Source organism: Salvelinus alpinus, chromosome 32, assembly GCF_045679555.1.
Source record: "Salvelinus alpinus chromosome 32, SLU_Salpinus.1, whole genome shotgun sequence".
Lineage (NCBI taxonomy): Eukaryota > Metazoa > Chordata > Actinopteri > Salmoniformes > Salmonidae > Salvelinus > Salvelinus alpinus.
Window position 1 is genome coordinate 24,319,914 of NC_092117.1, and position 13,040 is coordinate 24,332,953.

Below are 13,040 nucleotides of genomic sequence, written 5' to 3' on the forward strand. Positions count from 1 at the left end.
CCAGGACTTCTTGGGGTTAGACCCACAGAGGAAGAACTGCTCCTTAAAGTAACTAACGTTGGCCTTCCGGATAGCCTGAGCGCACTTATTTCTCATTTGCCTGAACGAGAGCCAGTCAGCCTGAGTATACGTGTGCCGAGCCTTTCGACAAATGCAATTCTTGAGGTGGAGTAACTCTGCAAGATCACGGTTGAACCAGGGGCTGAACCTGTTTTTAATTCTAATTTTCTTCATGGGGGCGTTTGTTAACAATACCACTGAAAATATAAAAAAAGAATGTCCGAGCGTCTTCGACAGAGGGGATCAAGCTGATTCTATACCATTTTACAGAGGCCAGTTCAGGAAGGAAGGCTTGCTCATTCAAGTTTTTTAGCAAGCGTCTATGACAAATCAGGACAGGTCGTTTCACTGAGCAGCCATTACGAACACAGGCTGTAAAACAGTGATCACTAAGGTCATTACAGAAAACACCAGACTGATACCTATCAGGATTATTTGTGAGGATAACATCGAGGAGAGTGGCCTTTTCTGGGTGTTTGGAGTCATACCTTGTTGGATTGGTGATAATCTGAGAAAGATTTAGGGAGTCTCATTGCTTTAGGACTTGGTCAGGTGGTTTAAGAATGTCCCAGTTTAGGTCACCTTGCAGGACAATTCCTAACTTAGTGTAAGGGGCCAGGGGATAGTTTAGGGCAGGTAGGGTACAGGCCGGTGCTGATGGAGGACGATAGCACCCATCAACAGTCAACGAAGAGCTATTTGAAAGTTTAATGCTTAAAACCAGCAAATCAAATTGTTTGGGGAAAGACTTGGTAGAGACAACTGAGGTGAAGGTGATCCTTGGTAGAAAATTGCCACTCCCCCACCTTTGGAAGATCTGTCTTCCGAAAAAGGTTATAACCAGAAAGGTTAACATCAGTATTCAAAACACTGTTCCTTAACCACGTCTCAGTGATGACCAACACATCTGGATTGGAGCTGTGAACCCACACTTTCAATTGATCCATTTTGGGTAATAAGCTTCTAGTGTTAACGTGCAGAAAACCCAGGCTTTTACGAGAGCAGAAATCAGTGAAGCAGATATCAGAGCACAAGTGAGAATTGGAGCTAGCAACAGTAGCTGGGCCAGGGTGTACAATCGTGGCCAAAAGCTTTGAGAATTACACAAATATTAATTTTCACAAAGTCTGCTGCCTCAGTTTGTATGATGACAATTTGCATATACTCCAAAATGTTATGACGAGTGATCAGATGAATTGCAATTAATTGCAAAGTCCCTCTTTGCCATGCAAATGATCTGAATCCAAAAAACATTTCAGCCCTGCCACAAAAGGACCAGCTGACATCATGTCTGTGATTCTCTCGTTAACACAGGTGTGAGTGTTGATGAGGACACGAAGCTGGAAGCTTCAAAAGGAGGGTGGTGCTTGGAATCATTGTTCTTCCTCATTCAATCATAGTTACCTGCAAGGAAACACGTGCCGTCATCATTGCTTTGCACAAAAAGGGCTTCACAGGCAAGGATATTGCTGCCAGTAAGATTGCACCTAAATCAACCATTTATCGGATCATCAAGAACATCAAGGTGAGCGGTTCAATTGTTGTGAAGATGCCTTCAGGGTGCCCAAGAAAGTCCAGCAAGCGCCAGGACCGTCTCCTAAAGTTGATTCAGCTAAAGGGATCGGGGAACCACCAGTACGGAGCTGGCTCAGGAATGGCAGCAGGCAGGTGTGAGTGCATCTGCACGCACAGTGAGGCAAAGACTTTTGGAGGATGGCCTGGTGTCAAGAAGGGCAGCAAAGAAGCCACTTCTCTCCAGGAAAAACATCAGGGACAGACTGATATTCTGCAAACAGTACAGGGATTGGATTGCTGAGGACTGGGGTAAAGCCATTTTCTCTGATGAATCCCCTTTCCAATTGTTTGGGGCATCCAGAAAAAGCTTGTCCGGAGAAGACAAGGTGAGCGCTACCATCAGTCCTGTGTCATGCCAACAGTAAAGCATCCTGAGACCATTCATGTGTGGGGTTGCTTCTCAGCCAAGGGAGTGGGCTCGCTCACAATTTTTCCTAAGAACACAGCCATGAATAAAGAATGGTACCAACACATCCTCCGAGAGCAACTTCTCCCAACCATCCAGGAACAGTTTGGTGACAAACAATGCCTTTTCTAGCACGATGGAGCACTTTGCCATAAGGCAAAAGTGAGTAAGTGGCTCGGGGAACAAAACATCGATATTTTGGGCCCTTGGCCAGGAAACTCCCTTGACCTTAATCCCATTGAGAATTTGTGGTCAATCCTCAAGAGGCGGGTAGACAAAAAAAAAAAACACATTCTGACCAACTCCAAGCATTGATTATGCAAGAATGGGCTGCCATCAGTCAGGATGTGGCCCAGACGTTAATTGACAGCATGCCAGGGCGGATTGCAGAGGTCTTGAAAAAGAAGGGTCAACACTGCAAATATTGACTCTTTGCATCAACTTCATGTTAATTGTCAATAAACGCCTTTGACACTTATGAAATGCTTGTAATTATACTTTAGTATTCCATAGTAACATCTGACAAAACTATCTAAAGACACTGAAGCAGCAAACTTTGTGGAAATTAATATTTGTGTCATTCTCAAAACTTTTGTCCACGACTGTACATGCACATTTCCAGATATCATCAACAGAAATGTAATCAAGGCACGGCATAGTACAGGGAGAGCTCTGCAGTGCTGATTTATGACTTCTGAATTTGCATCAGATGGCAACAAGATCATATTGTATAGCAATTTCATCAGGTAACATGAATACAAAGCCGGCGAGAGGTGGTTAGAATAGGATGGTAGGCCAAAAGTCTGTTTAACCATTAGAGAGTCAGAGTCCCGAGTGTGGGAACAAACAGTCTGTCCCACGGTTGGGTAAAGACTGTTTGTAGTCAACAAAGTATGCAGGAGTCATGATGCAAATCGAAAAATAGCAAGATGCACAAGAAACAAATAAAAAGTATAACAACTTGTGGCTAGCCATTGTAAGTTCAGAGTCACTCGCCCCAACAGTGCCTGTGTGCTGGAGGCGAGAGAAAGCTTTGGAGAGAGGGGTGAGTGTGGTGGAGGAACCTGTACCAGACAGGGGGAGACAGGCCAGGGCAGACGGTGAACAGATTGCCAGGTGGAATCCAAGCAGCAGGCAATGGGAGTAGATGTGTGTCACACCCACTTGGAAGAATCTTTTATTTCTGGAGGCAGATTTCTTGTAGAAAATGCCAGTGAATGGTCTTTGAACAGCAGGAGGGGGCTTCAGAGGATGCTTCAAAGACTCCTGACACTTGTTGGGCCAAAAGCCCTTTTACTTCACACCTTAGTGCTAATTGAATTTGTATCTGGTTTGTCCTTTCAAGCCTGAGACCTCAGTTCCAGGTTGGAATGGTATCCTCAGGTCTCTGCTGTTTGTTTGCTAGAGCAAACATGGAATGGTATACCCTCTGTATAGCTTGGAAAAAGAAAACCTTGGAAGCAGTAATCTCTCCGGTTAATTTTGGTCAAAATTAGGTTGTAGGTTTGGAGTTTTGATCTGGAGCGAAGGCCATGCTGTGGAGAGTAGCATCCTGCATATGTACCTGCCAAGAAATCCAAGTTTATCTAACTCCAAATCTATCCTTTTGTAAAAAAACATGTTGAAAGATGTGAGAGCTCCCATTTAGCTGTGTGTTTCTCTCTGAGGGGGGGGTGTTTTCACTGCATACCAGATATTATGTCAAGAACAGCGCAAATAAGCAAAGAGAAACGACAATCCATCATTACTTTAAGACATGAAGGTCCGTCAATCCAGAAAATGTCAAGAACTTTGAACGTTTCTTCAAGTGCAGTCGCAAAAACCATCAAGTGCTATGATGAAACTGGCTCTCACAGGGGCCACCACAGGATAGGAAGACCCAGAGTTACCTCTGCTGCAGAGGATAAGTTCATTCGAGTTACCGGCCTCAGAAATTGCAGGCCAAAAAAATGCTTCACGGAGTTAAAGTAACAGACACATCTTAATAACTGTTCAGAGGAGACTGTGTGAATCAGGCCTTCATGGTCAAATTGCTGCATAGAAACCACTAGTAAAGGACACCAATAATAAGAAGAGACTTGATTGGGCCAAGAAACACAAGCAATGGACATTAGACTGATGGAAATCTGTAATTTGGTCTGATGAGTCCAAATTACTGATGGAAATCTGTAATTTGGTCTGATGAGTCCAAATTTGAGATTTTTGGTTCCAACCGCCGTGTCTTTGTGAGACTCGGAGTAGGTGAACGGATGATCTCCGCATGTGTGGTTCCCACCGTGAAGCACGGAGGAGGAGGTGTGATGGTGTGGGGGTGTTTTGCTGGGGTCACTGTCTGTGATTTATTTAGAATTCAAGGCACACTTAACCAGCATGGCTACCAAAGCATTCTGCAGTGATACGCCATCCCATCTGGTTTGGACTTAGTGGGACTATCATTTGTTTTTCAACAGGACAATGACCCACCACACCTCCAGGCTGTGTAAGGGCTATTTGACCAAGAAGGAGAGTGATGGAGTGCTGCATCAGATGACCTGGCCTCCACAATCACCCGACCTCAACCCAATTGAGATGGTTTGGTATGAGTTGAGTGAAGGAAAAGCAGCCAACAAGTGCTCAGTATATGTGGGAACTCCAAGACTGTTGGAAAAGCATTCCAGGTAAAGCTGGTTGAGAGAATGCTAAGAGTGTGCAACGCTGTCATCAAGGCAAATGGTGGCTACTTTGAAGAATCTCAAATCTCAAATATTTTTATTTGTTTAACACTTTCTTTGGTTGCGATGTGTTATTTCATAGTTTTGATGTCTTCACTATTATTATATTGTCATTACTCTTTGACTGGTACTGTGTTGAAATTAGATTGATGTAACAACATGTTAGTCAAGTTAAAGTGATGCTCCAGAACTTTTGTATAATTTCCGCCAGTAGTTTTGAAAGTGGTGCTCTCAAGTCAAAATGGGTTCCCGTTTTTATGTGTAGTACGTTATCCATTCCATGTGATATTTTACATTGTTGCAATTTTGTAGGATATGTTATGAATTTGTTGTGCTTAAGATCCCGGACTGTATCTTTAAGTCAATGTATTTAAGTTTTACCGTAATTTCAACGTTTTTCAACGTTGAATTTAGATGAAAACAGTACTGGTGGTTGAATTCTTCAAATCCAATGTATTTTCCATGCAGATTCCACGTCACAATAACTTGACAAATTACGTTGAAACAATGTTGATTCAACCAGTGTGTGCCCAGTTGGTAGCTAATCAATCTGGCTCGCGCTTGTTACGTTCCTTTATTTAGGCCACTAGTACATGCAACAGTGCTTGACCAAAATAATCATCACCTGATTAGCCAAACCTCCCAGTGCCAGGTGGTCACTGCACACCAGATATTATGGAAGACAGAAGCTGGCTACTATAACTATTGTAATTTGTTAGCTAGCTAGGTACACTTAAAATGTAGTTCAAGATTTTTGCTGCTATTGTTAATGATGATACCGGATAAAAAAATGCACAGCTGCAAATCAGGTAGCCTAGCAGTTAAGAGCGCTGGGCCACTAACCAAAAGGTCGCTGGTTCAAATCCCCAAGCCGACTAGGAGAAACATCTCTCCTTAAGTTCTTGCGGATCAGTGGGACGCTACCGTCCCAAATTCAAATTAAATTACTATAAATATTAAACTTTCATGAAATCACAAGTGCAATACATCAAAATAAAGCTTAACTTGTTGTTAATCCAGCCGTCGTGTCAGATTTAAAAAAGGCTTTACGGCGAAAGCAAACCATGCGATTATCTGAGGACAGCGCCCAGCACACACATGCATAACAAATCATTTTCAACCAGGGAGTTGCGACACAAAAGTCAGAAATAGCGATATAATATATGCCTTACCTTTGAAGATCTTCTTCTGTTGGCACTCCAAAAGGTCCCAGTTACATTACAAATGGTCCTTTTGTTCGATAAACTCCTTCTTTATATCCATAAAAACTCAGTTTAGCTGGCGCTCTTCAGTCAATAATCCACTCGTTTTCCCTCCTTCAAAATGCATACAAAATTAATCCCAAACGTTACCAATAAACTTATCCAAACAAGTCAATCAGCGTTTATAATCAAACCTTAGGTACCCTAATACGCAAATAAACAATACAATTTAAGACGGAGAATCGTTATGGTCTTTACCGGAGAAAAATACCAAAGAACGCGCTCTCATTCACACGCTTGGAAACACTACAGCCAAAATGGGAGCCACCTAGAAAAATGACAATTTCTGGCAAATTTTTCCAAAAACCAGCCTGAAACTCTTTCTAAAGTGTGTTGACATCTAGTGGAAGCCCTAGGAACTGCAATTGGGCACGATTTCGCTCTATTATAAAAGTGCCAGCCATTGAAATCAGTGGTAGGATGAGGGAGGTGATGGTTTGTCCACGGGGTTTCGCCTGCCATTTCAGTTCTGTTATACTCGCAGACATTATTTTCACAGTTTTAGAAACTTTAGAGTGTTTTCTATCCATGTGCATATCCTAGCTTCTGGGCCTGAGTAGCAGGCAGTTTACTTTGGGCACACTTTTCATCCGGACGTCAAAATACCGCCCCCTATCCCAATGAAGTTAAGCAAGGCACTTAACCCTATTTGCTCTTGTAAGTCGCTTTGGGTAAGAGCATCTGCTAAATGGCTAAAATGTAAATTAGGAATGTATGTCAATAAGCAGTGTCACCCTACTTGTTTATTTCAGATATTATGCATGCAAGTTTGCATAGATGACCAATTTTGCATTTTCTTTCAGTTTTTGATGACGAAGATGAAAATAAATTGACTTATACAGAAATCCATCAGCAGTACAAGCATTTGGTGAGTAGCTAGCTACAGTCTTTGGAATGGCTTGCAACATTATTATGCATTGGGTTTCTTATTATGACGATTTAACGTTACACATGTATCTTAGATAGACATATTCTGGAAGGGTCTGCAATTCCATAAATTAGTCCTGAATCAAGATGTGGAATGGCTCAGTTAGTCATGAATAGTTTGTCAGTGTCTTAACATCAAATGTTTTGTCTCTGGGAAAACAGTAATGCAAGTAGCTACATTTACTTTCAGGTGGAGAAGTTGTTAGAAACGTACATGCAAGAGGTTGGCATCGATGAGCAGCAGTTTCTGGAGGCATGCTCTTCTCCTTTTGCCAAGTCCAAAACCTTACAGGTAAGCTCGATCATCTTGCCTATACGCTGCCACAAATGATGCCAGCTACGTAGGTGTAGACGGATGAGTGTGCACCTTTACAATGCAAATGGGTTGATAACAGAACCTCTAGATATTTTCTTACATATCCTTCAGTGCTTTACACAAGTCAGTGGAAGGAAAGTGTAAACCATTGCTCTGAAAATACCTAGGTCTATGTTTGGGCCAGGGCAAGAGCTCTCTCTGGATACAGCATTAAAGGCTCTCCCTAAAAATAACAGCATGTCAATGCCACTCTGATCTGTCACTTGCTTCATCATGCCTGCTGTGATGACATATCTAGGGGATTTTTATTATGATGATGAAGTCTAATGGTTGCTGGGAACTTGCCAGCTATTGGTCTCTTTTTTTGGACTCTGGCCATACTGAACGATATATTCTGTATCCGGGCGCAATTCAATAGCCTCCATCTCAGGACAATTCATTTAATGCACCATCAATGTAATGACTCCTGTATGTGATGGAGTTAATTTGTGATGACTCATCAAGTAATGTAATGTTACACACAGTAGGCTACCTGACGTCTCTGACAGTAGAGATGAGCTCTTTGACATCCCAAAGGCCTAGTTGCCTTTTGATGAAGCCAAGGGCTACAAGGTTTAGGTCTGCTCACAGGGATGAACTGAACTGGAAGCTAACCAAGACATTTGGAATAATTATTGCACAGTGCAGGTCAGGAAGGAGGAGTGGACAGTGCCAGAGTTTAACAACTCCAATGAGGTAGCTTACTATGGGATGGGTTTCTACAGGGACTCCCTGTGATATTGTTACAATTTAACTTTGGGCCCTATCCAATCAAACTCAATTACCAGGTTTCTGGGATAAATCCCAAATGATTCTTCTTGCACTACAAGTAGGCCTAGGTTATGCACATTTGATGTGTGTAAATAAACAAACAATGTTTACAGTGTTTCTTTTTGTGCAAGAATACTCACTTATCCTGGAGACCTGTTTACTGATTTTATGAAATGGGCCTTCGGTTGTAGCCTGGTGGAACAAGCTGAGCGCAACAGTCAGTCTGCTTGACCAGGCCACAGCGGTCAGTATGCTTGACCAGGCCACTTCGGTTGTAGCCTGGTGGAACAAGCTGAGTGCAACAGTCAGTCTGCTTGACCAGGCCACAGCGGTCAGTATGCTTGACCAGGCCACTTTGGTTGCATGGCAAGCAATCAAGAACAAGAAAGGTACATATTGAACTACCTGTGAAGGTAGGCTACATATTAATGACTTGAAGCCAAGCTCCTTTCAGTTCTGCTCATGCTGTTACCTGCTGTCTCCATGCCGACTGTTTTGACAGTTCACCACCCACGAGGGCGGGGTTGTGATACTACTTAATTACCTTGCTGAAGCATTTCCCTGAGGTCTGAATCTGAGGACCTTATCACCATTGAGCCTAATCCACACCTTTCCCGACCCTTTACCTTCCTACTAATGGTAGGGAATATGAACTGTCAGAGTGGGGAAATATGATAGGATTGGGTGTGCTCTCATGAAAAAACATTAAAGATAACTTGCAGCCTAGATCTTCTTGAAATGCGCCCTCCCGTCATGGACTGAGGAGCATGCCCCATCATGTTCAACTCCATGGTCAAAGAATGCATGGCCCTGCATAAAAATACATAATAGGAAATAGTTCAGGTACACAATGATGCATTCTGTTTCTCCTCCGTCTGCTGGTGTTGTGAACCTGAGACTGTTAAACATACAGGAGCTCAGGTAGACCTGATCTATGACCAGATTAGTGGGCCGGGCCTAAATCGGGTTAGTGAGATACAGGAACAGCTCGATGGAGCTATTCCTGATGGAGAGTGTTACTTAGTGTCAGAGCCAGCGGTGCCCTCTGGGACATACCTGGGCCAGAAAAAGACCTCGGTTGTGATTTAAGTTACCAGGAGGCACATAATGTAGGCCTCAGGACAGAGACATAGAGAGGAAGATAACTCAGAGCTGACCCAGTTTCAATTACAGTGCCAACTGCCAAGGTTGCACAACCCAGAGGCAGAGAACCCAAAGAAACAAGTACAAATATGAATAATTCATTGGACTTGGCAAGATGGTTAGCAGATGTAGAACAGTATTCATGCTTATTATTAACTGTACCTTTTGTACAGACTGTATTCCAGCCCGTCCTGGCCACAGACGACTTCCAGATGTTCAGGTCTCTCATGGTGCAGAAGAACATGGAGCTCCAGCTTCAGGCGCTGCAGGTCATTAAAGAGAGAAATGGTACACCTTTTCACTGTTGTCACACAACTCCTAATTAGGGTTGAACAAATCTGGTAACTTTCCCAACATATTCAGATTTTCCAGAAGTCTTGATTGGAGGATTCCGGATTTCTTGCGTATTCCCTCCTGATTTGGGAAAGTTACTGGATTTTTTTGCAATCCTAATGCTTGCCTACCGTACCAGCTTACACACTACTCCATCATGCGGGTGTGCCCACACACACACACTTGGCACCGATGAGCCTACACCGGTCCAAAACCGTTTGTTCTAATGCTCCCCTCTTGTGTGCATAGGCGCCCTGCCTGAGTGTCTCACAGATGGAGCAGACGTGATGAGTGAGCTGGAGCAGCAGGAGATGAAGATTATACAGGAGGTTCTGAAGTAAGAGACTCATAGAACTGGGGCCATTACACCAGCCCTCATACATGCACTGTCATTTTATAAGAATAGGGTTTTCATCAGGTTCTCATCAATGATGTAGGCTTTGTTGTGTCATTTCCTTTAGTCATTGGCGCACACGTAGGGCCCGTAGTTTTGCCTGAGCACATTATTAGACCAGGAAAAACTCCAGCTCCCAATAAACCCCCCCCCCCCCAAAAAAGGAACAATAAAATAACAATGAGGCTATATACATGATATATTATTATATATTATTCGTAGTCGTCTATTTACCACCACAGACCGATGCTGGCACTAAGACCGCAATCAACGAGGTGTATAAGGCCATAAGCAAACAAGAAAATGCTCACCCAGAAGCGGCTATCCTTGTGGCCCGGGACTTTAATGCAGGCAAACTTAAATCAGTTTTACCAAATTTTTACCAGCATGTCACATGTGCAACCAGAGGGGAAAAAAACTCTGACCACCTTTACTCCACACACAGAGATGCATACAAAGCTCTCCCTTGCCCTCCATTTGGCAAATCTGACCATAATTCTATCCTCCTGATTCCTGCTTTCAAGCAAAAACTAAAGCAGGAAGTACCAGTGACTCGCTCAATACGGAAGTGGTTAGATGACGCGGATGCTATGCTACAGGACTACAGGAAAAGGTGGGACGAACAGGCCCCCATTAACATCAACAGGGCTGTAGTGATTGAGTCGAGAGTTTCAAGTTCCTTGATGTCCACATCACCAACGATCTATCATGATCCAAACAGATGAAGAGGGCACGACAAAACCTTTTCCCCCTCAGGAGACTGAAAAGATTTAGCATGGGTCCCCAGATCCTCAAAGTTCTACAGCTGCACCATCGAGATCATCCTGACCAGTTGTATCACCGCCTGGTATGGCAACTGCTCAGCATCTGACCGTAAGGCGCTACAGATGGTAGTGCGTACGGCCCAGTACATCACTGGGGCCAAGCTTGCTGCAATCCAGGACCTATATACTAGGCGGTGTCAGTGGAAAGCCCATAAAATTGTCAGACTACAGTCACCCAAGTCATAGACTGTTTTCTCTGCTACCCCAAGGCAAGCGGTACCGGAGCGCCAGGTCTAGGACCAAAAGGCTCCTTATCAGCTTCTACCCCCAAGCCATAAGACTGCTGAACAATTCATCAAATGGCCACCGGACTATGACATTGACCCCCCCCCCCTGTTTTTACACTGCTGCTACTCGCTGTTTATTATCTATGCATAATCATTTTGACCCCACGGGGTGAGATCTTGCGTGGAGCCCCAGATCGAGGGAGATTATCAGTGGTCTTGTATGTCTTCCATTTCCTAATAATTGCTCCCACAGTTGATTTCTTCAAACCAAGCTGCTTACCTATTGAAGATTCAGTCTTCCCAGCCTGGTGCAGGTCTACAATTTTGTTTCTGGTGTCCTTTGACAGCTCTTTGGTCTTGGCCATAGTGGAGTTTGGAGTGTGACTGTTTGAGGTTGTGGACAGGTGTCTTTTATACTGATAACAAGTTCAAACAGGTGCCATTAATATAGGTAACGAGTGGAGGACAGAGGAGCCTCTTAAAGAAGAAGTTGCAGGTCTGTGAGAGCCAGAAATCTTGCTTGTTTGTAGGTGACCAAATACTTATTTTCCACCATAATTTGCAAATAAATTCATTAAAAATCCTACAATGTGATTTTCTGGATTTTTTTTCTCATTTTGTCTGTCATAGTTGAAGTGTACCTATGATGAAAATTACAGGCCTCTCTCATCTTTTTAAGTGGGAGAACTTGCACAATTGGTGGCTGACTAAATACTTTTTTTGCCCCAATGTAAGTAGAGAAATAAAAAACAACACTAAAAAGACAATGAAAGATAATAGTAGCGAGGCTATATACAGGCACCAGTTAGTCAGGCTAATTGAGTTAGTATGTACATGTAGGTATGGTTAAAGTGACTATGCATATAAGATAAACAGAGAGTAGCAGCAGTCTAAAAGAGGGGTTGGGGGGTGGACACAATGCAAATAGTCCGGGTAGCCATTTGATTACCTGTTCAGGAGTCTTATGGCTTGGGGGTAAAAGCTGTTGAGAAGCCTTTTGGTCCTAGACTTGCCATGCGGTAGTAGAGAGAACAGTCTATGACTGGAGTGGCTGGGATCTTTGACAATTTTTAGGGCCTTCCTCTGACACCGCCTGGTGTAGAGGTCCTGGATGGCAGGCAGCTTAGCCCCAGTGATGTACTGGGCCATACGCGCTACCCTCTGTAGTGCCTTGCGGTCGGAGGCCGATCAGTTGCCGTACCAGGCATTGATGCAACCAGTCAGGATGCTCTCGATCGTGCAGCTGTAGAACCTTTTGAGGATCTCAGGACCCATGCCAAATCTTTTTAGTTTCCTGAGAGGGAATAGGCTTTGTTGTGCCCTCTTCACAACTGTCTTGGTGTGCTTGGACCATTCTAGTTTGTTGTTGATGTGGACACCAAGGAACTTGAAGCTCTCAACCTGCTCCACTGCAGCCCAGTCAATGAGAATGGGGGCGTGCTCGGTCCTCCTTCTCCTGTAGTCCACAATCATCTCCTTAGTCTTGCTCACGTTGAGGGATAGGTTGTTATTCTGGCACCACCCGGCCAGGTCTCTGACCCCCTCCCTATAAGCTGTCTCGTCGTTGTCGGTGATCAGGCCTACCACTGTTGTGTCGTCTGCAAACTTAATGATAGTGTTGGAGTCGTGCCTGGCCATGCAGTCGTGGGTGAACACGGAGTACAGGAGGGGACTGAGCACTCACCCCTGAGCGGCTCCAGTGTTGAGGATCAGTGTGGCAGATGTGTTGCTACCTACCCTCACCACCTGGGGGCGACCCGTCAGGAAGTCCAGGATCCAGTTGCAGAGGGAGGTGTTTAGTCCCAGGATCCTTAGTTTAGTGATGAGCTTCGAGGGTACTATGGTGCTGAGCTGTAGTCAATGAATAGCATTCTCATGTAGGTGTTCCTTTTGTCCAGGTGGGAAAGGGCAGTGTGGAGTGCAATAGAGATTGCATCATCTGTGGATCTGTTTGGGCGGTATGCAAATTGGAGTGGGTCTAGGGTTTCTGGAATAATGGTGTTGATGTGAGCCATTACCAGCCTTTCAAAGCACTTCATGGCTACGGACATG

The 13,040-nt window shown here is 44.0% G+C and overlaps 1 protein-coding gene across 2 annotated transcripts in view; it reads left to right on the forward strand.

Moving 5' to 3' along the window:
* Nucleotides 1-13,040, forward strand: part of LOC139562192 (cilia- and flagella-associated protein 36-like) — a 29,211-nt gene that overhangs the window by 9,852 nt on the left and 6,319 nt on the right. Inside the window, exons 2-6 of one of the 2 annotated variants that reach the window (XM_071379623.1) lie at nucleotides 4,492-4,698; nucleotides 6,818-6,882; nucleotides 7,132-7,233; nucleotides 9,384-9,498; nucleotides 9,793-9,880. In XM_071379623.1, the coding sequence (XP_071235724.1) occupies nucleotides 4,662-4,698; nucleotides 6,818-6,882; nucleotides 7,132-7,233; nucleotides 9,384-9,498; nucleotides 9,793-9,880 (407 nt within the window). In that variant the 5' untranslated portion in view covers nucleotides 4,492-4,661. The remainder of the gene's footprint in view (nucleotides 1-4,491; nucleotides 4,699-6,817; nucleotides 6,883-7,131; nucleotides 7,234-9,383; nucleotides 9,499-9,792; nucleotides 9,881-13,040) is intronic. The other variant, XM_071379622.1, reaches the window with a different exon arrangement.